Below are 22,934 nucleotides of genomic sequence, written 5' to 3' on the forward strand. Positions count from 1 at the left end.
AGTAGCTGTGGCCCAAATTCTCCCAATTCCCCCCTCAGTAGGCATGGGGGATGAGAACTGGGAAAGTCCCAAGGTAGAGGTATGGAAAGAGGGAGTGCCAGTTTTATTTATTTTATTAACTGTGGTAGCACCCAAAGGTTTCAAGGATTGGGGCCCCATTGGGTGCTGAAAACACATGCAGATAAGATACAATGGCATCTTTCCCTCCATTTCATGCACCGTCTTCCCCCACCAAGCCTGTGGGGATTCCACACACAAGGGACTACTGATTGGCAGTGGATTGTCCTGTGGAGCTGAGGGAAGCAGGCGGCTCTGGAGGCAGTGCTGACACACAGGTCTCCAACACAGACATGATAGTCCGGTCTTTTAAAAAAGACTTGTACGTTTTTATCTAATGGAGATTTTTTTAGACAAAATTAACTTCTTGGGACTCTGATGTAGAATCAGTAGAATTTGGTTTCTGCTTTCAGCAGAATTAAGTGGCATTTTCCCCTCACTGCAAAAAGTCTGGCCTTCAAGTATTATGAGCATTTCAATATATTTCATTTAGCCGTTGTCTGGCTCATAGATGGCAAGTAATAACTGCCAGGCACCTATTTTAAATGCACTGGAGTGGGATGCTGTTTGGTTTTTAAAGATATATTTTTTTTCAATCCCTGTGCCTGCAGTTGTGATCTCTTAATGATGAAGCTCTACTTTCATCCTGAACCAATAACAGCAACTTCTGAATGATGTCCTGACCCTAGCAGTGACTTGTAGTGACACAGCATCTGAAAACAAGTGGTGTAATGTACATAATTGGAGACAATGGCTTTTTAATTTCATATCTATCAAAAACTGTTATGCTCACAGTTAAAACTTAATTCAATGCTGTTGGGAAGAAACGTCATTTTTCCTCAAGAATTTGGTTATGTTGATCCCATTCCAATTGTTGTTTTAAATGTCAGCAAAACCATAGCTGATTTTAAAAAGTTGCATAATGATTTTGAGTGCCCAGTTTGAGACACCTTCATCTGGCCTGAACTTCAGAAGGCAGGTGCTCAGATTTTTGAAAATCAGGCTTCTATAAGGTATCTTAACTTGAGCATTCAAAATCACAAGTTACTCTTGAAAATCTTTAGACTGAAGGAGGTAAGGTCATCTGTCTAAAGTAAAGAAAATTTAATCAATCTTGATCTTTAGCGTGTATCTGACCATTAGACAATCTGAATAGTCATAATTAATATTGGTGTGCAAAGAAATATATCCCTTTATGTACATTTCAGTGCATGTACAGTATATCAGGGAGTGTATTTGAATGGTGACTAATACATTTTCTGTCATGTTTTTGGAATAGGTGGTTAGTATAGAGAAGATGGAGGACACTAGTCTCCTTCCCAATCCCATCATTATTAGTATAAGGAGCAAGATGGCCTTTCAGTTCATTGAGCTGAAGGACAGAGAGAGCTTGGTGGAGAACCTGCTTCTGAGACTAAAACAAGTCAACACCAGCAACCCAGTGCACTATAACTGCTTGGAAAAAAAAGAAACGGTACTAAACTTTTGATCTGTTTCTAATTGCATAATGATGATGATACTTAGCCTTTTGTCCTGCATCTCCTAAAATCATAACTGGAGCAGAAAATTGGTCAGAAGCCTGTGATTAAGGACAGGATTAGAATTCAAAATGACGGTGACAAACTGTAGAAATGGTCTGAAATAAATAGGATAAAATTCAATAAGGACAAATGCAAAGTACTGCACTTAGGAAGGAATAATCAATTGCACAAATACAAAATGTAAAATGACTGCTTAGGAAGGAGAACTGCAGAAAAGGATCTGGGGGTTATAGTGGATCACCAACTAAATATGAGTCAACAATGTAATACTGTTGCAAAAAAAGCTAACATCATTCTGGGATGTGTTAACAGGAGTGTTGGAAGCAAGACACAAGAAGAAATTCTTCCACTCTACTCAGTGTTGATAAGGCCTCAACTGGACTATTATGTCCAGTTCTGGGCACCACACTTCGGGCAAGGTGTGGACAAATTGGAAAAAGTCCAGAGGAGAGCAACAAAAAATATTAAAAGTCTAGAAAACATGACCTACGAGAAAAGATTGAAAAAACTGGGGTTGTTTAAGAGAACGAGGGGATATGATAATAGTCTCCTACTACGTAAAAGATTGTTAAGAAAAGGAGGGTAATAAATTGTTTTCCTTCGCCACTGAAGACAGGACAAGAAGTAATAGGCTTAAAATGCAGCAACGGAAGATTTAGGTTAGATGTTTGGAAAAACTTTCTAACTATCAGGGTAGTTAAGCACTTGAACAAATTGCCAAGGGAGGTTGTGGAATCTCTGTCATTGAAGGCTTTTAAGAACAGGTTAGACAAACACCTCTTTGGGATGGTCTAGAAATTTAGTTCTGCCTCGATGCAGGGGACTGGACTAGATGATCTGACGAGATCCCTGACAATCCTATGTTTCTATGATTCTGTGATTTACAATTTACTAGTAACTTCTTATGGATTAATGTAACGATTTTTTCCTACGGTGTTTATAAACTGTAGGCAAATTAACTGTGTGTTTGGTACAGTATCTTTTGAATTAACCTATAGTAAATTCTTTTCTACTGTATTGTATAAACCATCAGGGCATTTTATTCTTTGTGCAGGACCAGAAATGCTCAATATTTAATCAGGAAGCTAAGAAACACTGAGTGACAGATAACTAGTACTTGCTGAAGTGAAGAATTATGTTCTTCTATAAAATTGTCAGACACATAGAAGAACATAAATTGTTGGGCAAAAGTCAACATGGTTTCTGTAAAGGGAAATCGTGTCTTACTAATCTATTAGAGTTCTTTGAAGGGATCAACAAACATGTGGTCAAGGGGGATCCAGTGGACATAGTGTACTTAGATTTCCAGAAAGCCTTTGACAAGGTCCCTCACCAAAGGCTCTTACGTAAATTAAGTTGTCATGGGATAAGAGGGAAGATCCTTTCATGGATTGAGAACTGGTTAAAAGACAGGGAACAAAGGGTAGGAATAAATGATAAGTTTTCAGAATGGAGAGGAGTAACTAGTGGTGTTCCCCAAGGGTCAGTCCTAGGAACAATCCTATTCAACTTCTTCATAAATGATCTGGAGAAAGGGGTAAAAAGTGAGGTGGCAAAGTTTGCAGACGATACTAAACTGCTCAAGATAGTTAAGACCAAAGCAGACTGTGAAGAACTTCAAAAAGATCTCACAAAACTAAGTGATTGGGCAACAAAATGGCAAATGAAATTTAATGTGGATAAATGTAAACTAATACACATTGGGAAAAATAACCCCAACTATACATACAATATGATGGGGGCTAATTTAGCTACAACTAATCAGGAAAAAGATCTTGGAGTCATCGTGGATAGTTCTCTGAAGACGTCCACGCAGTGTGCAGCGGCAGTCAAAAAAGCAAACAGGATGTTAGGAATCATTAAAAAGGGGATAGAGAATAAGACGGAGACTATCTTATATAAATCCATGGTACGCCCACATCTTGAATACTGCGTACAGATGTGGTCTTCTCATCTCAAAAAAGATATACTGGCATTAGAAAAGGTTCAGAGAAGGGCAACTAAAATGATTAGGGGTTTGGAACGGGTCCCATATGAGGAGAGATTAAAGAGGCTAGGACTTTTCAGCTTGGAAAAGAGGAGACTAAGGGGGGATATGATAGAGGTATATAAAATCATGAGTGATGTGGAAAAAGTGAATAAGGAAAAGTTATGTACTTGTCCCCATAATATAAGAACTAGGGGCCACCAAATGAAATTAATGGGCAGCAGATTTAAAACAAATAAAAGGAAGTTCTTCACACAGCGCACAGTCAACTTGTGGAACTCCTTGCCTGACGAGGTTGTGAAGGCTAGGACTATAACTGCGTTTAAAAGAGAACTGGATAAATTAATGGAGGTTAAGTCCATTAATGGCTATTAGCCAGGATGGGTAAGGAATGGTGTCTCTAGCCTCTGTCAGAGGGTGGTGATGGATGGCAGGAGAGAGATCACTTGATCATTACCTGTTAGGTTCACTCCCTCTGGGGCACCTGGCATTGGCCACTGTCGGTAGACAGGATATAGGGCTGGATGGACCTTTGGTCTGACCCAGTATGGCCGTTCTTATGAGAGCATAGCTGCTTATATTTCAAAAGGTTTTCCTGGGACACTCTTGGGGAAAAAAGTTGGGACTCTAGGAATCTCAAGGGGAAGTGCAGGGTAGAGCATGGCACTTTGATATCCTTGAGAATTACAGGCAGTTTCAGTCTGAGTGTCAGTTCTCATGGCCTTAAAGACTTGGGATTCAGCTAAGCTGCCAGGAACCCAGCATTTTTCAGGAAGAGGCATTTTCACCCCTCCCTTCATGTCTTTAGGAGGCATCTCCCACACTCTGTCTCCCCACTGAGGAATAAGATTGTGGAGAACTTCCCTCCCCTCACATCAGGGGGCTTTCAGGCTTCTCCTGGGTCACTTTCCTGTGTTATTCCTCCCCATCCCAATCTCCTGGGTGGCCCCTTTTGTGCTCTTTGCACATTTTCTATTTCATACATCAAAAATCAATCTTTTCCTTAAACGAATGCTCACTCTGTTCAAAAATCACCCGTCCTGCTCCACTCCCCTCAATCAATTAAGTAACTGTTTCTGTTACTCCAAAAATTCACTAATTATTTGATGTGAAAACTGACCTGCCACAGGCTGAATCCTGGGCTGCTGCCTGGTTACCTCCTAAGGCCTCACCATAGCTAACTTTCCTCTACCTGCACGATAATCCCACTTGGTACTCAGCCCCGGGAGACACGAGATGAGCTGTATGTCTCTGTCCTGGAGCTCTGGCTCCCAAGCTAGGGTGTTGGGGTAGCTTATCAAAAGCTGGGAGTGTCCCCGCTAAATCCAGACGATGGAGTAGCACAGTTGTAAAGGCTACTAGCTAACTTGTCTGTAAAAAGGAATTGAAAAACACTTCCTGTTCCTTCCTAAAAAATATGAGGGAAGGTAGCAATGGAATCCTGATCTAGAGGTGCTGAGCACCTACAGCTCCCATTGACTTTACGTAGTGACTGCAAGCGCTCAGCAAAACTACTAATTAGGCCATTATTAATTAGGTGCCTAACTGTGGATTTTGGTACTTCATTTTAGGTCAAAATTTTCAAATTTGGGGAAAAGTTAAGACTATAACCAAGTTACCTGCTTCACTAGTTTGTGTTGGCTCTTGTTGTCTCAAACATTATACCTACAGTACAGTTTTTTAAACCCTTTCCAAAAATTCTTTTTCTTTAATTCTATGTTGCAAGAACTCTCTCGTGTTTCATTCGACATGTGTGTACAGTGACTGTGAGTCCCGGGATTTGGGAATGGTGGCTTCCCAAAGCGAAGACAAGAGTGAAGGTGAAAAGGAGAGCAATCACTTGTTAAATGCAGAGGCACTACGATCAGTCTTTCACCAGTCCGGAGCTGAAGGGAGTGACTTCAGGATGGTATGGACAGCTAGGGTGCAATTGTAGATTAACTTTTTAAAATAAGTCTTAAAAATAACTATGGTAACTCATTTGGCCAAGCCCTCTTTTAATAAAGTGAACTATATATTGGCAGGAAAGTGTAAGTGTGGTTGTGTGTGTTTTGAGTTTAAACTGTAGTAAGCTTCTTTGTTTGTTCATTTGTACTCCTTTGCCTGCCTGGCTCTTTTCTCATTCCATCCCCAAAATATTTATTTACCATCCCTCCCACAATAAGTAAAAACTGGTGTCTCTTTACAGTACTCCTTTTCACATGATGTCACAACCACAAATGTGTGAATTTTTAAAAATGGTATTTTGATAGAGAGGTGGCGTTGGATCCTGTCTGCATAGTTGCAACACTTATACTTTATCAGGCTTTCTTATTACTACTGCCTCTCAACAGTGCTGTCTTACAAGAGTTATAATGAACTAGTGGATCGAGCAAAGAGCTCATAGTATTCATGCTAGCAGTGTAGCTTTCCCTTTAAAAAGCAAAACAAAACTAGCTTTATGGGCCTGTGGAGCCCACGGTTGTCTCTCCTCCCTCAGACTCCCAATTGATTTGGGAAGCCTGGTATTGTCAGTGCTACTATCATTTAAAATAAGTTGTTTGCCCTTTTACTTGTGATCTTTAGGATAATCACGGTTATTCACAGTCACAAGAACTAATCTTTCGGGTCTGTGAGAACCATGGCTGGAGATTTCTTGAAGGCTTTTTGGGAAGCCTTCGGTCCACTTCATGAGTGTGGGAAGGGGGCCCTGCTGCCCAGGCTCCCCCGATGAATGTCGAGCTGCTGTAAGCTCCTTTTGAGAAGTAATTGTGACCTCTGGCAGCTTAGTAGTGAGAGAAAGTATGGCCAAAGCACAACACTAGCACCTTCTCTCCCCGGCTGCAGAGTGGAGCTGCTTCAGCCTAAAGGCTGTGAGAGGGGAAAAAAGGACCAGTGCATCCCCTGGTGCACTAACTCGCAGGCAGTCCCTATGGAGCTGGGCTCTGGCACACAGTGGGACTCTCATTGTCTTGCCTAGTGTTGCTCTTCCCTGGTGCAGTGGGACTGCATAGGTTCCTCCCCAAGGGCAGAATGGGGCAGGATTTGCCCCTTAAAGTAGATCTCCCGTGTCTATTACCACATTTTCTGGTCCAAAAGAAATCCTTATGAAAGAGGAAAATCGAGGGTATTTAATATTTTTTTGTATATTAGACCTTAAAAGCATACTGCTTGTTTTAAAACTTATCCTCTGGTTTCCAGTCCAGGGAACAAATAAAAGAAAGACTGTGGAATGACCATTTTGCAGAATATGGCAGAACTGTGTGCATGTTTCGCACAGAGAAGATTAGAAAACTTGTTGCAATGGGAATCCCAGAATCTTTACGAGGCAAACTCTGGCTCCTCTTTTCAGGTGAGAACTCTAGAATACATCTTGGATATAGCCAGGATCCAGGGCTGAACGCAGCTACAGATGCAGTTAGGCAAGAAAGCTCCAAAAGATTGTTCTTCAGCAAAGGAAAACTGTGTCCAAGCTAGATATTTTTGCATGTAATCCCATCACATTCTCTAGTGGGAAGGAAGGAAGGAAGGAAGGAGAGGTGCTCAGATACTGTGGGGGATAGTATCCGTATAAATACCTAGGTAGAACAATAAGAGATTTTTATTTTGTCTCTCATAACTGGTCAGTGGTGCGCAGAAAAAATAGCAATTTTGTCAATGTAATTAGCATAAAAATGCCATCACGTGTTTATGAAATAATGTTCTTCTTGAGGCAACCATTAGACTGTAATATAAGTATTGATTTAACCTTAGCTAAACCTAACTATTTTGAAGTTATGGCATCTTTAGGTCTGCAGTGCTGCTGCTTCCCTTAAAAAATTGGCAGGAATCTATAGCTGGAAAAGACTTACCAAGTAATTTCATTCATTGCCCTGTCTGAGCAGGATTGTTCCCTACAATGTGATCTCCAATTTATTGGGTCCAGTTTCAGACACATTTGCAAGGATTAAATCCTTTTCTTTTTGGAGTTTTTTCTTTTTGGACATTACATTCAATACTGAATACATTTATCCCAGCAATGCTTTTAGCAGGGGATGTTTCACAGTACAAAGTCAGTACCAAGCTGGCTTTTCTTCTACTGTGTGATTTAGGCTTTAATAATAGCTGTTTCATGTTCTGTGCAAACATTGCACCTTAGAAAATCACTGCTAGTATTTTAACTCCTTTTTAGGTGCAGGGGTTCACTAAATGCAAGTAATGTCTAATTTCATAGACCTTGGGGGAAAAAACCTCTTCACGTTTTTTCTTTTGACAAATAATTCACGTAATGACATTATACCTGAAATCCTCATGTTTTCCTCTTACTGCTGCCTTCAGATGCTGTGACTGATCTTGCCTCCCATCCTGGTTACTACGGAAATTTAGTGGAGGCGTCAATGGGCAAGTGTTGCATGGCAACAGAGGAGATTGAACGGGACCTGCATCGCTCATTGCCTGAGCACCCAGCCTTCCAGAATGAAACTGGGATAGCAGCCTTGAGGAGAGTTCTGACAGCTTATGCACATAGGAACCCCAAAATAGGATACTGCCAGGTGAAGAATTATTAGCATGTAGAAAAGTATGTTAATGCGCTCGCTCTCTCTGGAGCAATTCTCTGCTTACTCAGTTTTGTTATCCCCTCAGTGGGTTTTGCAATGACTCTATTATAAATAACGTGCTTTGATTTGTTGCATATGTAATGAAAGAATAATTTAAATGTGTAGTTTTACTCTGAAAAATGAGGATGTAAAAATGGCCCTTTCTGACTCAGACTTGTTCCCCGTGTATGTTCAGAATTTTCATTGAGAGTCAAAAATAAATTCCCACTACTCTTGTTAGTGCTGAGTGCAAGTTATCTCATGCAGCGCTCAGCGAGTGAGCAAAGTAAACTGGCCTACGAAGATGAGCTTCACATAGGGGACCTGTGCAGGGATTTGGTGAGCTGAAATCCTCCTCTTCCCGGATGGGTGGCAAGTACATAGCACCCATGCAGTGTAATTACAACCTATTGGCTCTAATAATGTCTCCACCTCCCCTCCTGAGTTCTGACCAGGGGAGTAGTGTAGTTCTAGACCCATGAGCCAGCTCCCTTATCTTCCATGCAGACACCTCTACAGAGGCAGAAAACCCATGTTATGACACAGTTGGATGCCCATTTTGCATCTTGACAGATATAATGCTGTGTTTTCATGTGGGGCAACATGAACCAACTATGCAAGAGTGGCATGTATGAACTTGCAAATCGCCCTATGGCTTAAAGTCTTAGCTGGGTTGCAATAATAAAATTAGTCTCTCTCTCTTCCTCCCCCCTCCCCCCCGCCAAAAAAAAATATGGATATCTCCGCAGTAAGAAGAGCAGTGTTTTGTGGTAAGCTGTCAGACGGTGGGAGCCCTGGGGGTGAAAGGCATTTCTCCTGCCAATTAATTGATGTTTTATCTGAAAAGTTTTATTGTTGTTTTTTAAAGCAGCCCTGCTCTAGGAGCTTTTGGTGAAACAGCGGGGTTCTGCAACTAATAAATCCCATTTTCTTCTTTGACCTCATAACAGTCTATGAATATTTTGACCTCTGTGTTGTTGTTGTATGCCAAAGAGGAGGAAGCTTTTTGGCTGCTGGTTGCTGTGTGTGAGAGGATGCTGCCAGATTACTTTAATCACCGAGTGATAGGTAAGCTTGTCTCTCTCCCGCTCTTTCATTGAAATATTACACTGGGAATGAGGGAGTGAAATACTGCAAGGCACCAGGATGAAAAAGAACTTGCAATTCTGATTTTGTTTACAGCTGTGCAGAATACCATCTGTGAATTGGTATGTGAGAGCACCATTTATATTTGTGTAATTGCTGTTTGCTCATTACAGATTTCACTGAGTCTATCTGAAATATTTGAAAATTAGTAAAAAAATTTCTAATGTACATCTTGGCTTTGCAGTCATATTTTCTTTTGCTGATCAGGGAGATGCTCCATTTATACCTCAAGTGTTAAACCGTGCACATGTTTAATTAAAAACAGGCTAGCTACTTGCTAATCTTTGTTCCTGTAAAGTATTGAGTGTTATTGGGATGTCTCCCCCAGCTGTATGGATGGCATATGTAAGGATATGTTGTGGTAGCTATTTCTTATCTGACATGCTTGTGATCTCAGGATGCTGGAGGAAGATAGGATTGTATCTAAAATTACCCTGGAGAAAGAGCTGATCTCAGCCCTGTGTTTCTCAGGCTTCAGAGTATACAGCTGTGGGAGATACAACTTCCACCCTTTCTGCATCTTATGCTCTACAGTATGCCATGCAGGGTGTGTCTACTTGTTCTGCAGTATAGGTACCTTTAAGACACAGAAGGCCAAACTTTCAGAAATGTGCATTTAAGTTGCTTGTGAGAAAAGGTGTAACTACATGCACAGTGCTTGGCTGCAGATGCAATGACCCGTTTTATACACTAATCTTAGGCATGTACTATAAATATAATATATATTCCATTATTTGCACTCGCTTGTCCTTCCCTAACTGTTTTTAAGTGGAAGATTTTTGCTTTATGTTGAGTTTTATTCATTTTTCTGTCTTTACTGCTAGCCTTAGTGCTTAGCTATACCATCTGCCATTGTATCCCCTGGTCACTGAATAGAGATAAGTGCAGGCAGTTAGTTTAAGTTAGAGGAGTATTGCTCTAGGGTCAGCTAGTAAAAAGGTTAATGGTGTGGTAGTTGATACTACCTACACAGTGGCAATGTGTTTCATTCTCAGCTGGTGATTAGGCACCGTTGTGTCCCATCAGTCAGAACCTGCTCCTCAACTGCGAACATGGCTTTCATTACCATTTTGAATTTGATGACTTGCAGGTCTGCCTCTCAACTCTAGATTTGCCTCCTTCCATCCAAACTCAAATCTCAGCCTGTCTTTCTGATATCTCCTTGTGGTATCTCCATCAACTAAGGGCTTGTCTTCACTGCAGTTAACTTGGGCTTTTACTCAGATGTTTTCCCTAACTTGATTCCTGTCCACGCAAAACTCTGTTACCTAAGCGGAGTGATGCTTTACACCCAAGCTAGCTGGGCCATCCTGGGCTCTAGGCTAAAACTCCAGTGCTGCTTACACTCAGGCTGATTTCCTGCCCACTTTGTGCTGTGGATGTAGGCTAAACCACTTGAATGCTTATATTGCTCCAGTGCCTTCACACAGTTCTTCCTGTGTGCCCAGGACAGACAAGTTCTCCCACAATTCACTGGGAAAGAATTATAGCTCATTTTACTGCAGCACTAAGAACGCAGTGACATATTCTTAGAAGTCCTAGTGTCTCACCCTAGTGAGAGCTGCACCAGTGTGGGTACAGCTGAGTGGACACCCTTGAGGGGTATGGGTTTGCAGTGTGGCTGGTCACACCTGAGCCAGGAGTTTTCTAAAATATATGAGGAATAAAAAGAATTCAGAAAATGGTATTAGTCCATTACTAGATGGAAATGGTAGAATTATCAGTAATAATGCAGAAAACACAGAAATGTTCAATAAATATTTTTGTTCTATATTTGGGGGGAAACAGATGATATGGTCCCATCATATGGTGATAATACTCTTTCCATTTCACTAGCATCTCTGAAGGATGTTAAACAGAAGCTACTAAAGTTAGACATGTTAAAATCAGCAAGTCCAGTTAACTTGCATCCAATAGTTTTAAAAGAGCAGGGTGAGGAGCTCGCTGGACCATTAATGTTGATTTTCAACAGGGACTGGCTCTTGGCCCTACTCAACAGGGACTGGCTCTTGGCCCTACTCAACAGGGACTGGCTCTTGGCCCTACTCTATTTAACATCTTTATCAATGACGTGGAAGGAAACACAAAGTCATCACTGATAAGGTTTGCAGATTACACAAAAATTGGGTAGTGGCAAGTAGTGAAGAGACAGATGGCTGATACAGAGCAATCTGGATCACTTGGTAAACTGGACATAAGCAAACAATATGCACTTTAATATAGCTAAATGTATATATCTTGGAACAAAGAATGTAGGCCATATTTATAGGATGGGAGACTCTATCCTGGACGTAGTGACTCTGAAAAAGATTTGGGGGTTGTGGTGGGTAATCAACTCCTAATGTGACACTGTGGCCAAAAGAGCTAACACAATTCTGGGATGCATAAAGAGGGGAATCTCAAGCAGGCGTAGACAAGTTATTTTACCTTAGTATTTGGCACTGATGTGACCGCCACAATATTGTGTCTAGTTCAGTGCCCACAATTCAAGAAGGATGTTTATAAATTGGAGACGGTTCAGTGAAGAGCCACAAGAATGATTAAAGGATTAGAAAATGTGCCTTGTAACAATAGACTCAAAGAGCTCCATCTATTTAGCTTAACAAAGAGAAGGTTAAGGGGTGACTTGATTACAGTCTATACATATCTACATGGGAAACAAATATTTAATAATGGGCTTGTCAGTCCAGCAGAGAAAGGTATAACGTGATCCAATGGCTGCAAGTTGAAGCTAGACAAATTCAGACTGGAAATAAAGGTGTAAATTTTTAACAGTGAAAGTAATTAACCACTGGAACAATTTACCAAGGGTCACGAAGGATTCTCCATCACTGACAATTTTTAAATCAAGATTGGATGTTTTTTTCCTAAAAGCTCCTGCTCTAGGAATTAGTGTGGGAAGTTCTATGGCCTGTGCTAGGCAGGAGGTCAGACTAGATGATCACAATGGTCCCTTCTGGCCTTGGAATCTATTAAAAACCTGAGTGCTCAGACCTAGGTGCCAATAGCCCAAGTTCTCTCTGCATTGAAGACGTGCCCTAGCCCTTAACATGACCAAAGGGGAATTCCTGATCTTCCTCCGCCCTCCCTCTCCCCCCCCCTCCCCAAAATAGTCAGACCACAATGTTATTCTTCCTGTTGCTCAATTTTGTAATCTTGGCTTCATCTTTCACTTGGCCCTCTCTTCTGACTGTCATATCCAGGCCTTGTCTAAATGTTATTGCTTCTTCCTGTACAACATTTCCAAGATCTAAACTTGCCACTCTGCCAAAATTCTTGTCCAAGCTTTGATCATCTTGCTCCATAAATTCTGTAATCTCTTTCTCTCTGACCTTGACACCCTCTCTTTGGCATGTGACAGTAACACGTCCAGTCAAAATCCAGCTGCTAAAATCGTTGCACTGACTGTGCCACACACAGCCCTTAACTCCCTCCTCTAGCTCTCCCTCCCTGACTGCACCAGAGACACTTCTTGCTCTTACTTTCAGAAATTAGCCTTGCCATGTGTACCTGACTTTTTATCTTTATTGTGAGGGCCTCTCCCTCTTACTCTCCTCCACTGATGGCAGCCTTGATTACCTGAGTCTGCTACAAGCACTTTTCTTCATGCCACCCTTTTCAAGTGGGAAAACCCTCTGAGCCATAGCCACTTCCTCCTCCAAGTACTTCCTCCAAACTCACTTTTTCTGTGTTGCTTACAGCCAACTGTAACCCCAATAATGGCTAGGCAGGTGGCAAGCTGTGAACACTGCTCCTGGTTGATTGAGAATTGTGTGTATCCCGTTATTTTTTTGTTACCTTGTCTCCCCCATCTCCCACCATGACCTGTTGGTCTTCTCTACTTGTTATGTCTTGTCTGTGGCTTTCATCTTCTGTTTTTACCGTGCTTTAGCACAGTGAGGACCTGGGTTCAGTTACTGGCTCTGCCACAGCCTTCCTGTATGATCTTGGGCAAGTCACTTTGCCCCTCTTTATCTCAGTTTCCCATCTGTCAAATGGGGATAATAGCACTTCCCTCCCTCATGGGGTGTTGTATGGGTAAATACATTAAAGATGCTCAGATACTCCTGTTATGGGGGCCATAAAAGTACCTTAAATAGACCTGGTGGGCCACTGCCACAATTTAAACATTACTAATAACCTGGCCTTTTGTAAAACGTACAGCACTTCATGTATATCTAATATTAAACTTCTGACTTCACAAATCTGCTATCTATCCTCCATGCTGTCTCTCAGGCACAAAATGCCTTCTCTACACTTGTTTGCCAAGCTACCTCTGCCTCCTCATTCAGATCCTTCCTAAAAACCCACTCTGCCTCATTGCCTGAGAGAGTTGGGATAAACACACACCAACTTAATGGAACTGTCAAGTGGAGTCCATGTTTTGCTGAGTAATCGTGATCTTATTGTCACCCGTTCCCTTCCTCCCCTCTTTTCCCTTCTCTTTTTGTCTATTTATGGTCCTCACGTGATGAATAATGTCTGAGTTAGATGGCATGCGCTGCGAGGTGGGGATTGTGTCTTTCTTGTTTCTCAAGAGCTCTTAGCACTCAAATTATTATAATCATTTTGGGATCAGGGTTGGATCTGACCATCTCACGTGGTAGCATAATTTGCATACTCCCCATCTCTACTAGGGTGCCTCCTTATGACTTGATGTAGAAAGTGCTTAAAAAACAAAATTGCTGTGTCCAGTGCTTTGGGATTTGGGTATGAAAGCTGAAGCTTTGGGCTTCCTGTCTCAGGAGATGCAGGATGTGCTCTGCGTTTGGGCAGTAGAAGTTTTGAGTGACGTATCATGGAGATTTGTATAACTTGATTTTAAAGCCAGGAATTTCATAGCAAGCAGAACTTTCTGATAAGGAGAGGAGAATCTGGGCTGGGAGGAGAAACGTGGGTTGCGTGAAATAACTGCAGACAGAATACAGAAGATGACTGGCAAAGAGAACTCCTTTTTGTATACAGTAAACATCTTTAATCCAAGGCCCTGGTCTCGCATATCTGATTTGCTACCATGGATTCTTTACGCATGTGAAGTCACATTGACTCCAGTGAAGCTATTCATGGGCACAGGGGTGTGGGCTAGTAGATAAGATTGCAGGATCAGGGCCTGAATGTGCTCCACATAGAAAGATTGTCTTTAAGGCACCAAGGAAAACTTATGCCTGGGAATGATAGGAAATTACTATTTTTTTTTAAACATCCTACTTTTTACCAAATAAATACTTCCTTCAAGAGCAGTTTTGTATTTTCCACTCTAGTGCAGCTGCTCCCCTGCTCATTTTTGTGCAGTTGGTGTGTGGATGGAGTGCTGAACTATGTACACCGGAAGGAAGGGTTTTTTTGCTTCATTTTTATTGCATAAATCCCAAGTTGAACAGTAAGCAGCTTTTAAAACTGTTCTTGCTAGCACTTAGGTATGAAATTGTCTGTAGCCAAAAGCAGCTGCTGCTATTATTATTTTATAGCACCCGAAAGGGTGCTAGGCACTTAACAGAAAATGACACAGGCCTTGTGCAAAAGAACTTACAATAAGTAGTATAGACACAACACAATGGGTGGGGGACGAGGTTTATCACTGTAGGATAATATGGTTACTCACTTCAGGTGCGTACACATCTTGGTGGTTCAGATTTCATTTTGTCGATTTGGCAGCTGTTAACTGTAGATCTCAACAAATCCTTTAGCCTCAGCTAACCCTGTGGTTTCATTGTGACTTACAGGTGCTCAGGTAGACCAGTCAGTCTTCGAAGAGCTTATAAAGGAGCGACTTCCAGAACTGGCTGAACACATGAAAGATCTGTCCACCTTGGCTTCCATTTCCCTTTCATGGTTCCTTACCCTGTTCCTCAGCATCATGCCCCTAGAAAGTGCTGTGAATGTCGTAGACTGCTTCTTCTACGATGGAATCAAAGCCATTTTCCAGTTGGGCTTGGCTATTCTTGAAGCCAATGCAGCAGAACTATGTAACAGCAAGGATGATGGACATGCCTTGATGATTCTTAGCAGGTATCCTCCTCTGTCTGAACTTCAAATTATATAGTACTTTCAAATTGCTCTGCTTTAAAACTACTACAAAGGAATGTGGCTACTGTATCAATAGTAAGAGAAGAATAGATTTAAATTTTTTATTAAAGTTAATGTTTAAAATTAAATATACACAAGTTAAGAGGGAAGGTACTGTACATCTGGGGTCAGGCTTGGGTTAAGGGGGGTTACAGGTATCAGTTGCAAGGATGAAGAGATACATACATATCACATAACTGGCATAGACCCAGATTGGGGTGCAAGGGTTTTTAAAGTGTCAGTGGATAAGTGGGCTCGGATAAGGAGTCCAAGTCAGTAGCGGTGTAGCGGATAAGTACATGGGTCGGGTGCGTCCCTTGGTTCGTCAGGGATAGTATAGGCATATGCAGCAGCGTCTAATTCAAGTTCGCCTTGTTGCTGCTGTCCCATCAGTGTCTGATCTCAACAAAAGATTTAGGAAATTTGGCTAATAGAGCCCCTATGAAATTTCCTGGCAATACTGAGAGAAGCAGGGGACTGCGTCAATGTGTACTATTTACTGCTGCGCTTAGCTGCTTCCCTTGACTGAAGAGCTTCTTGTCCCAGACTTTGTGGAGACAGAAACGTTCTTCCTTGGGGGGTGTCTGCCTTTAGTTATTGGCTAGATCACAATTATAGTGTGAGTAATAGTCAAGGCATTTTGAAAAGCTTAGTAGCATAAAAACCTGTATATTTCCATTAAGTCTGAGCCAGAAGACTGTGCTTACTTATTACTCTGCTCACAGCATACACACAGTGAAGTAATCTGTGTTTGTATTGCTTTGTTCCCTTTAGGTTTTTAGATCACGTTCAAAATGAGGAAAGCCCTCTACCTCCAATCGGTAATCACCATGCATTTTTTAGCGATGATCAGGAGCCCTGTCCAGTGACTGAAATAGCTGACCTGATCCGTGATTCCTATGAGGTAAAATAAAACTTGATATCTCCTGGATTTTCTGTGATACTTAAATAACAGTGTGAGTTTCCATAGCATAACCCTCTGGTGATTCAGCCCCTCGATAAGGTGCTCAGATACCACAATGATGGGTATAGTGTAAATACCTAGTTAGGTCGATAAACTAGAGACTAAATATATTGAAACACTTTCATTTTTCTAGGACTAATAATACTTCGCACTTTTTACATTTTCAGAAAAGTTAAAAAATCTATTCCTATATTCTAGAAATTCGGAGACCACTCTGTGGAACAGATAGAGCATATGCGCTATAAACACAGGATTCGTGTTCTACAAAACCATGAGGATACAACCAAACAAAATGTGGTGAGTAGAATTTTCTAGCACTTAGGGTTTTTTTTAACTACTATTACTCTAATTAAGCTTGCTTTAAATTTAAAAAGGCACCTCAGTGTGAGTTAAGGGTGATCTGTTATCTGATGTTTTTTAGCCTCCAGGCTTTTTTGCCCTTGTATTCATAATGTCCCTAAGATAGATTTAAAGGGGGGACTGGAAGACATATGGAACCATAAATGTTTCAGTTCTTGTCTGTCCTTTTTCACTGTGTAGAGTACAATGTGGGAGCGCCCATTTCTGGACCATGCCATTTATATCAGTGCTGGTATTCACCACTGTGCTTTTCCCTTCTTTCCCTTTCAGCTCAGAGTTGTCATCCCAGATGTTTCAATTCTTCCTGAAGATTTAGAGGAACTATATGACTTGTTTAAGGTTGGTATGCTTGGAAAGTAGAGGGATGAAGACAGAAAGCTCCAGTGTTCTATGGGTTTAGTTTGCAGACCATTATTTGGCCTTATACTAGAGCTTCAGTGAAGAACTGCAGAAAGAGGGAGTTACTGTATTATCAGTGGTGCTGTCATTTGGATAAGATGTTAAACTGCACCTTGCTGTTTTTCTCCCTTCGGGTGGCTGTTCAGCTAGATTACAAAGAGCAAATTTAATGACCATTTAAGACAGTGGGGCTCGGATTGGGTCTCAAGGACCTCATGACACTTCTTAAAAAAGCCAAGAATAACCTCATGACACTTAAAAGAGCAAAAGATAACCTTAGCATGCCCCTTCTAACCTGTAGTACAAAAAAGGACTGCGTAAAATCAGGTTCTATTGTATTCTAGCAAATTCTGTCTGCACACAAGTTTAATAATGCACAGCTCTTCAACCTGTGTTCTCTGTGCTGAGCAGCAAAAAACTTAAGTACCAAAAAAAACCCTTCACTTTCTTAGTCTTAATGTTCTTTAGAGGCCAGTCCTCACTCACCTCTCAGTAAAAAATTAACCTGGAGTCCTTTCCATTTACTTACAATTTCCTGGGCTTTGACAATTTTATAAATAATTTATTTAATTGCCTTGTTCCCAATTTAATTTCTTGGATTTGGGTTATTCTCTTTGAAACAGTTCTTTTTTTTAGTAATGATGTGATATTTACCTGACTCCGTTTGTCTGTGTATTGTTTACCTTACAGCAATAACTATTAGGTAATTAGGAGAAAATATTGTAAAACTCTTACTAGTTTTGAAAATGTTACCTACTAATTACCCATGGGAAATCATGAGACAATTTGTCTGATTTGAGACTTGAACAGTGTTTTTTTCCTTAGGAATTGTCTTGGTATCATCACACCTACAAAAAGAGGTTAACAGTTCCAGCATACCTTGATACGAATATTTAAATCTGTATCAACTACTATTCTTAATAATTTATGTAATAATGTTTTCTTTTCTACGGCTTCTGATTCCTTTTAGAGAGAACATCTAATGAGCTGCTACTGGCAAGGGATGAGACCTGTAATTCTGCGACATGACCCAAGTCGGCCTTATGCTGAGCAGTACAGAATAGACTCTCAGCAGTTCACTAACCTTTATAAACTTGTCTCACCATGGACGTGTGGGGAACACACTCAAATTGTAGCTGAAAGAACATTCCGACTTCTGGATGAAAATATGGACCATCTCATCGAATTCAAAGGATTTGCTAGCTGTTTAGGTAGCTACCTTTGCGACAATCCAACTGGCACTTGGGCTGGGCTGGTGGCGGGATGGGACGCAGGGCGGTCTGGCTTCAGTTAGCATGCCAAAGTGAGAGAAGGACATCTTTTTCTTGAGTACAGTTTAACTAATCTCTCTTTTGTACTGATTTCACTTTGAAGTAATCAGAATTATAAGGCAACCTAAGGACCTGATTGAAAAATCATATTAAAATGCTTCACAGTTCTCAATCACCAGAAGTTTTACTTTTGCTAGGAAAAACTTTTAGAAGACGTACCACGTTTAAAATTTTCTAAACATTCTTTTCTAGTGGAGATTACGAAATCCCCTTTTCTCCCATGTTAGTTTCTCTCCCCACCCCCCACCCCCAGTTGAGTGAGCTGCCTAGTATCTTTTGTGATTCATAATCCATTTAGTCTTTATAAAACTAGAGGGCAGAACAGTAGAGAATCTCAGCCCACCTAGGGTCTAGCTTTGGGGGCCTTATTTTTCTCTTATACAGCAACCTCCTGCCTACCCCCTCTTTCCCTGTACACAGGCTGTGCTTGGATCGCCAAAATTATAACCTGACCTGGAGGGAACTTGACTCCTTTGCTCGGGTATGCCTGAGATGCAATTAGTGTCTGAATGGCATGAGGCTGTGCACCTCCATATCTTGACAAAGTTGAAACTGCCTTACCTGTAGTGGGATACCAAATCCAGTATTCAAACATAGATCTCCTCACTTAATGTCTAGAACTGATTTTTGATACAGAGCTGAGCCACTGTATAACTCTTAACGTGAGCTGATGTGACTAGTTTTAAAAACCCTTCACAATATGTTTTGAGTGAATTAAACATTAGTACCTTGTCTGCATTGGTTATTTAAATAAAATAGGGGAGCCCTCACTGCTCTGCTTATCCTACAAGACTGTCGTGGAGGTGTATGGGAAGTATTAAGAGGAAAATGGTGGCCCCCCAAATGAGGGTATGGTTTTGTTCAGCTGTGGCAATATATAGCCTCTGCTAGGCCACTTTGCATTCTTGCCAATATTTCTAGATTAGATGTGTTTCATGTTTAGTAACAGTAAGCCCTACACACTAGCTGGTCACTTGCTGGTCTTAAATATTTCATTTTAATACACTGGCTGCATGTACATATGAACATTCTGTTGTACTTAAAGAACTCCTGATTATTTTAAACTGTGGAAGTAAATGTTCTGGTGCACTGTTTATTTTCCTCTTGTAGATGTTATGTATAATGGAGAAATGAATGAAAAGATAAACCTGTTATACAGGCTGCACATCCCTCCTGGTAAGAAATTTGAAAGGAAAAGATCATCCTCCCTTCCTCTCCCAGTCCCCATAAACAGACTTTATGGGAAGCAGAAGTTGCTGAATGAATATACATGGCTGCCCTCAACTAAGAGGATGTGCACTCTACATTTCTAATGGTGCTAGTTAGTTACAATTTTTTAAAATTCCAGTCTAAGCTCTTCTTCGCTTAATTTTGAAATTTTGGGTGTCTTCCTATAAACAAGGTGGCTTACAGCTGCTATACTCTGAGATGTCTTGCAATCGATTCTGGGCCTTTTTCCATACAGGAGGTAGTTGTTCTAAGGGGTTGATACTCTATTTTTATTGAAAAGACTTGCTGCATGCAGTACTGGTTTGACCTTGCAGAGATACAATCCCAGTCTAACATGTGATTAGGTGATCAGAGTTTGAGTAATATTTTATACAGTCTGTGAAGCTTTTTGTTAATGTGTTACTCTTGGCAACATTTCCTGCTACTCCATTACAATAAGCTGCTTGTTTATGCTTGTGTTAAAAGTCTAATACAACTAGGCAATGTTTAAATAACAATCACCTGCAAAGATCACGTTTAGCATAAATGCTAGTTTTCTTCCTGAGCTCAGAGGATTAAAATGTGATAAAGCTCTTAGTTATTAATGCACCATGTGAAGGATCACTAACTCTCTCAATTTATTGAATTTTTTTTGGTAGCTCTCACAGAAAATGAGAAAGACAGTCAGTCACCACTGAAGAATCCTTTATTGTCTACTTCGAGGCCACTAGTATTTGGAAAAACAAATGGTATGTGCTGTCGAATTTATAAAATTGTTAGTATAATTATGTACATAATAGAGCTGTCCAGCTCTAAGTTCATTATTTCCTCTCCAGTTTCTGGTTTTTATTTGAATTTGTTGCAATGGACTTAAAACTAATGTTTGTGTTTTTCCCCCACCCAAGGTGATACAGTAGATTACCAGAAGCAACTGAAGCAGATGCTTAAAGATTTAGCCAAAGAGAAGGATACTAAAACTGAAAAAGCAATGCCAAAAATGAGCCAGGTATTCTATATTGAGGATGTAATTTTAAATAAGGGTGGGAAATACCTTTTAAAAATGTCTGAGCCCAACTGTGCGGCTCTTTCTAATGGCAGGTACTACAAACAAACTTAAATTACTCCGTGTACTAGATTCAAAATTTGAACTAGTTTGGACCAGGTGAAGCTAATCCAAAAGGGCCCTTGACCACCCCACCAGCAACTCTCTCTTGTAAATTGAGAGCCCATGTACCTCCACTGGCTGCAAATACACTAACGTAGTACTGGGAAAGAGGTAATTTCTCAAATAGCTAGGTCCAAGCCATATCTACATTTTCCACAGGCCAAAACCAACAAGCAGCTAATGCAGATCCCAGATCACTTGTGTTGTGCTTACAGCACTGTCAGTTTCTGGGTTGACTGAAGATGTCACCCCATCCCAAGGCTAATCAGACACTGCCCATTCCCATGAAATCCTAATCTCCCTCTCCAGACTCCCACCCACACACACACTCACTCTCTCTCTGGAGGCGCTCTCATTCTCTCACTCACACAGACGGCTTGTATGAAATCCAGTCTGTCATATTAAATTAGGAAAGTATTACTAACTGCCAGAGTACGTCCTGGTAACTTTTTTTTTGGCATTTTATCAAACGGCTAAAAGTCTTTAAATTTGTAGCAAGAGTTTACAAATGAGGATGCTTCTGCATGGTACTCTAAAAAAATTCTCTCACCTTACTGCCCAAACTTTTACAGCTATTGTACTATATCTGTGATATGGTGTGATCAATAATTTGACCTGTTACAATAATTTCCCCTTGCCTATTAGAGGGAATTCATCCAGTTCTGCAAAACCTTGTACAGCATGTTTCATGAAGATCCAGAGGAAAACTCTTTATATCAAGCCATTGCCACTGTGACCACTTTACTGCTTCAGATTGGAGAAGTGGGTCAAAGAAGTAGCAGCTTGGGGAGTGGATCAGATGAATTTACTGAGGATGTACAGTCTGAGGCCTCGGCCTCAGACCAGGATACTGTTTTTACTGACACTGTGAAGACTACTCATAAAGAGACTCCATCTTTACCTGTGACTGAGGGGAACTGGATTATCTCCTTCGAACAAATTTTAGCATCACTTTTGACTGAACAGTCACTAGTAAATTTCTTTGAAAAGCCTTTAGAACTGAAACCAAAACTGGAGAATGCAAAGCTAAATCAATATTGTCTCAAAACAAATGGAATGAGTGACCAGTCACTAGCTGAACACATGAAACTAAATACACAGTAGCAAAGTTGCCTGAAACTGCACTGAAGTTACACCAAAGCGACGTGTTGCAAAGGCTGGCTTTTGGTTAGGAGTGCACTGTTTTGTTTGCTCCTCAGTTTGAGAGCTTTAAAAGCTAAAGGGGTGTGTAGTTTGTGCTATTGATTTATTAAATATGTTCTTGTTTTGAATGTAAAAGGAAACATCTGTCTGCACTGTGAAGACACTGCAGACCCATTACATATTGGGAGAGCAGAAGCTGGCTCCAGTAGTTTTGTTACAGAGTTTTTGTTTTTAATTGGGGAAAACCCTCCTCAGCTACTGTCTGCAGTTTGTTTATGTGGTGATTTGGGTTTTTTGTTTGCACTAATCCTGAAGACTTGTTTCAATGCTGGTAATTGAAACTATTTTAATATTTTTGATTGTATTCAGATCTGTATGTCTTGCTAATCTTAAGTGTACATGGACTGCTTCCGATGTTCTGTGAAAACATGCACTTTTCAATTAAACCTTTTTGTACTGGACTTTACCCTAAGTAGGGGGACTGTATCAACTCTTCAACTAAAAGGAATACTCATGAGGTAAGCGCAGGACACTCACTCTAACCCTCCTACATAAAGGGTACTTTTCAAAGTGGGGGGGGGTTTGTAGACCATACTGCACAACTTACTCTTCATGTTTTTCTAAAAGCACCAGTGAAGATTTAAGAGAAGAGACCTAATAAAAAAAAAAACCCCTTAGCCGCCACCACCACCAATAACTGTATGGACACTATTTTTACAAACATACACATTGCCATGGAGCATTGAACCTGAGGTCCATATAATTGAGTCTCTTGCCTCTGATGGGCAAGAACTAGATGTTTTAGAGGATACAGAGGCATATGTGAGAATCTCCTCCACACTGCACTAGTGATCAGGGGTTAAGCCGTGAAGCATAAAATTTGTCTAACTATGGTTATCCCTAAAATAACCCCATCCTTTTTTGAATCCTATGAATTTCCTACAGCAGTTTAACTACAGGTTGGGTGAAAATCTTTTTCCTTCTAATTTCATGGGCTGTCCCTGTCCCCA

The 22,934-nt window shown here is 40.8% G+C and overlaps 1 protein-coding gene across 3 annotated transcripts in view; it reads left to right on the forward strand.

Moving 5' to 3' along the window:
* Positions 1-22,218, forward strand: part of TBC1D8 (TBC1 domain family member 8) — a 77,447-nt gene extending 55,229 nt beyond the window's left edge. For all 3 annotated transcript variants that reach the window (XM_026647879.2, XM_026647882.2, XM_026647883.2), the window contains 14 exons: positions 1,337-1,531; positions 5,312-5,494; positions 6,766-6,916; positions 7,882-8,096; positions 9,092-9,209; positions 15,011-15,296; positions 16,128-16,257; positions 16,516-16,614; positions 16,948-17,016; positions 18,047-18,287; positions 19,518-19,583; positions 20,276-20,365; positions 20,522-20,622; positions 21,427-22,218. In XM_026647879.2, coding sequence (XP_026503664.1) covers positions 1,337-1,531; positions 5,312-5,494; positions 6,766-6,916; positions 7,882-8,096; positions 9,092-9,209; positions 15,011-15,296; positions 16,128-16,257; positions 16,516-16,614; positions 16,948-17,016; positions 18,047-18,287; positions 19,518-19,583; positions 20,276-20,365; positions 20,522-20,622; positions 21,427-21,885 — 2,403 coding nt within the window. In that variant the 3' untranslated portion in view covers positions 21,886-22,218. The remainder of the gene's footprint in view (positions 1-1,336; positions 1,532-5,311; positions 5,495-6,765; positions 6,917-7,881; positions 8,097-9,091; positions 9,210-15,010; positions 15,297-16,127; positions 16,258-16,515; positions 16,615-16,947; positions 17,017-18,046; positions 18,288-19,517; positions 19,584-20,275; positions 20,366-20,521; positions 20,623-21,426) is intronic.
* The last annotated feature ends 716 nt before the right edge of the window (positions 22,219-22,934 follow it).

This window comes from Terrapene carolina, unplaced genomic scaffold (genome assembly GCF_002925995.2).
Source record: "Terrapene carolina triunguis isolate 2854851 unplaced genomic scaffold, T_m_triunguis-2.0 Scaffold21, whole genome shotgun sequence".
NCBI lineage: Eukaryota > Metazoa > Chordata > Testudines > Emydidae > Terrapene > Terrapene triunguis.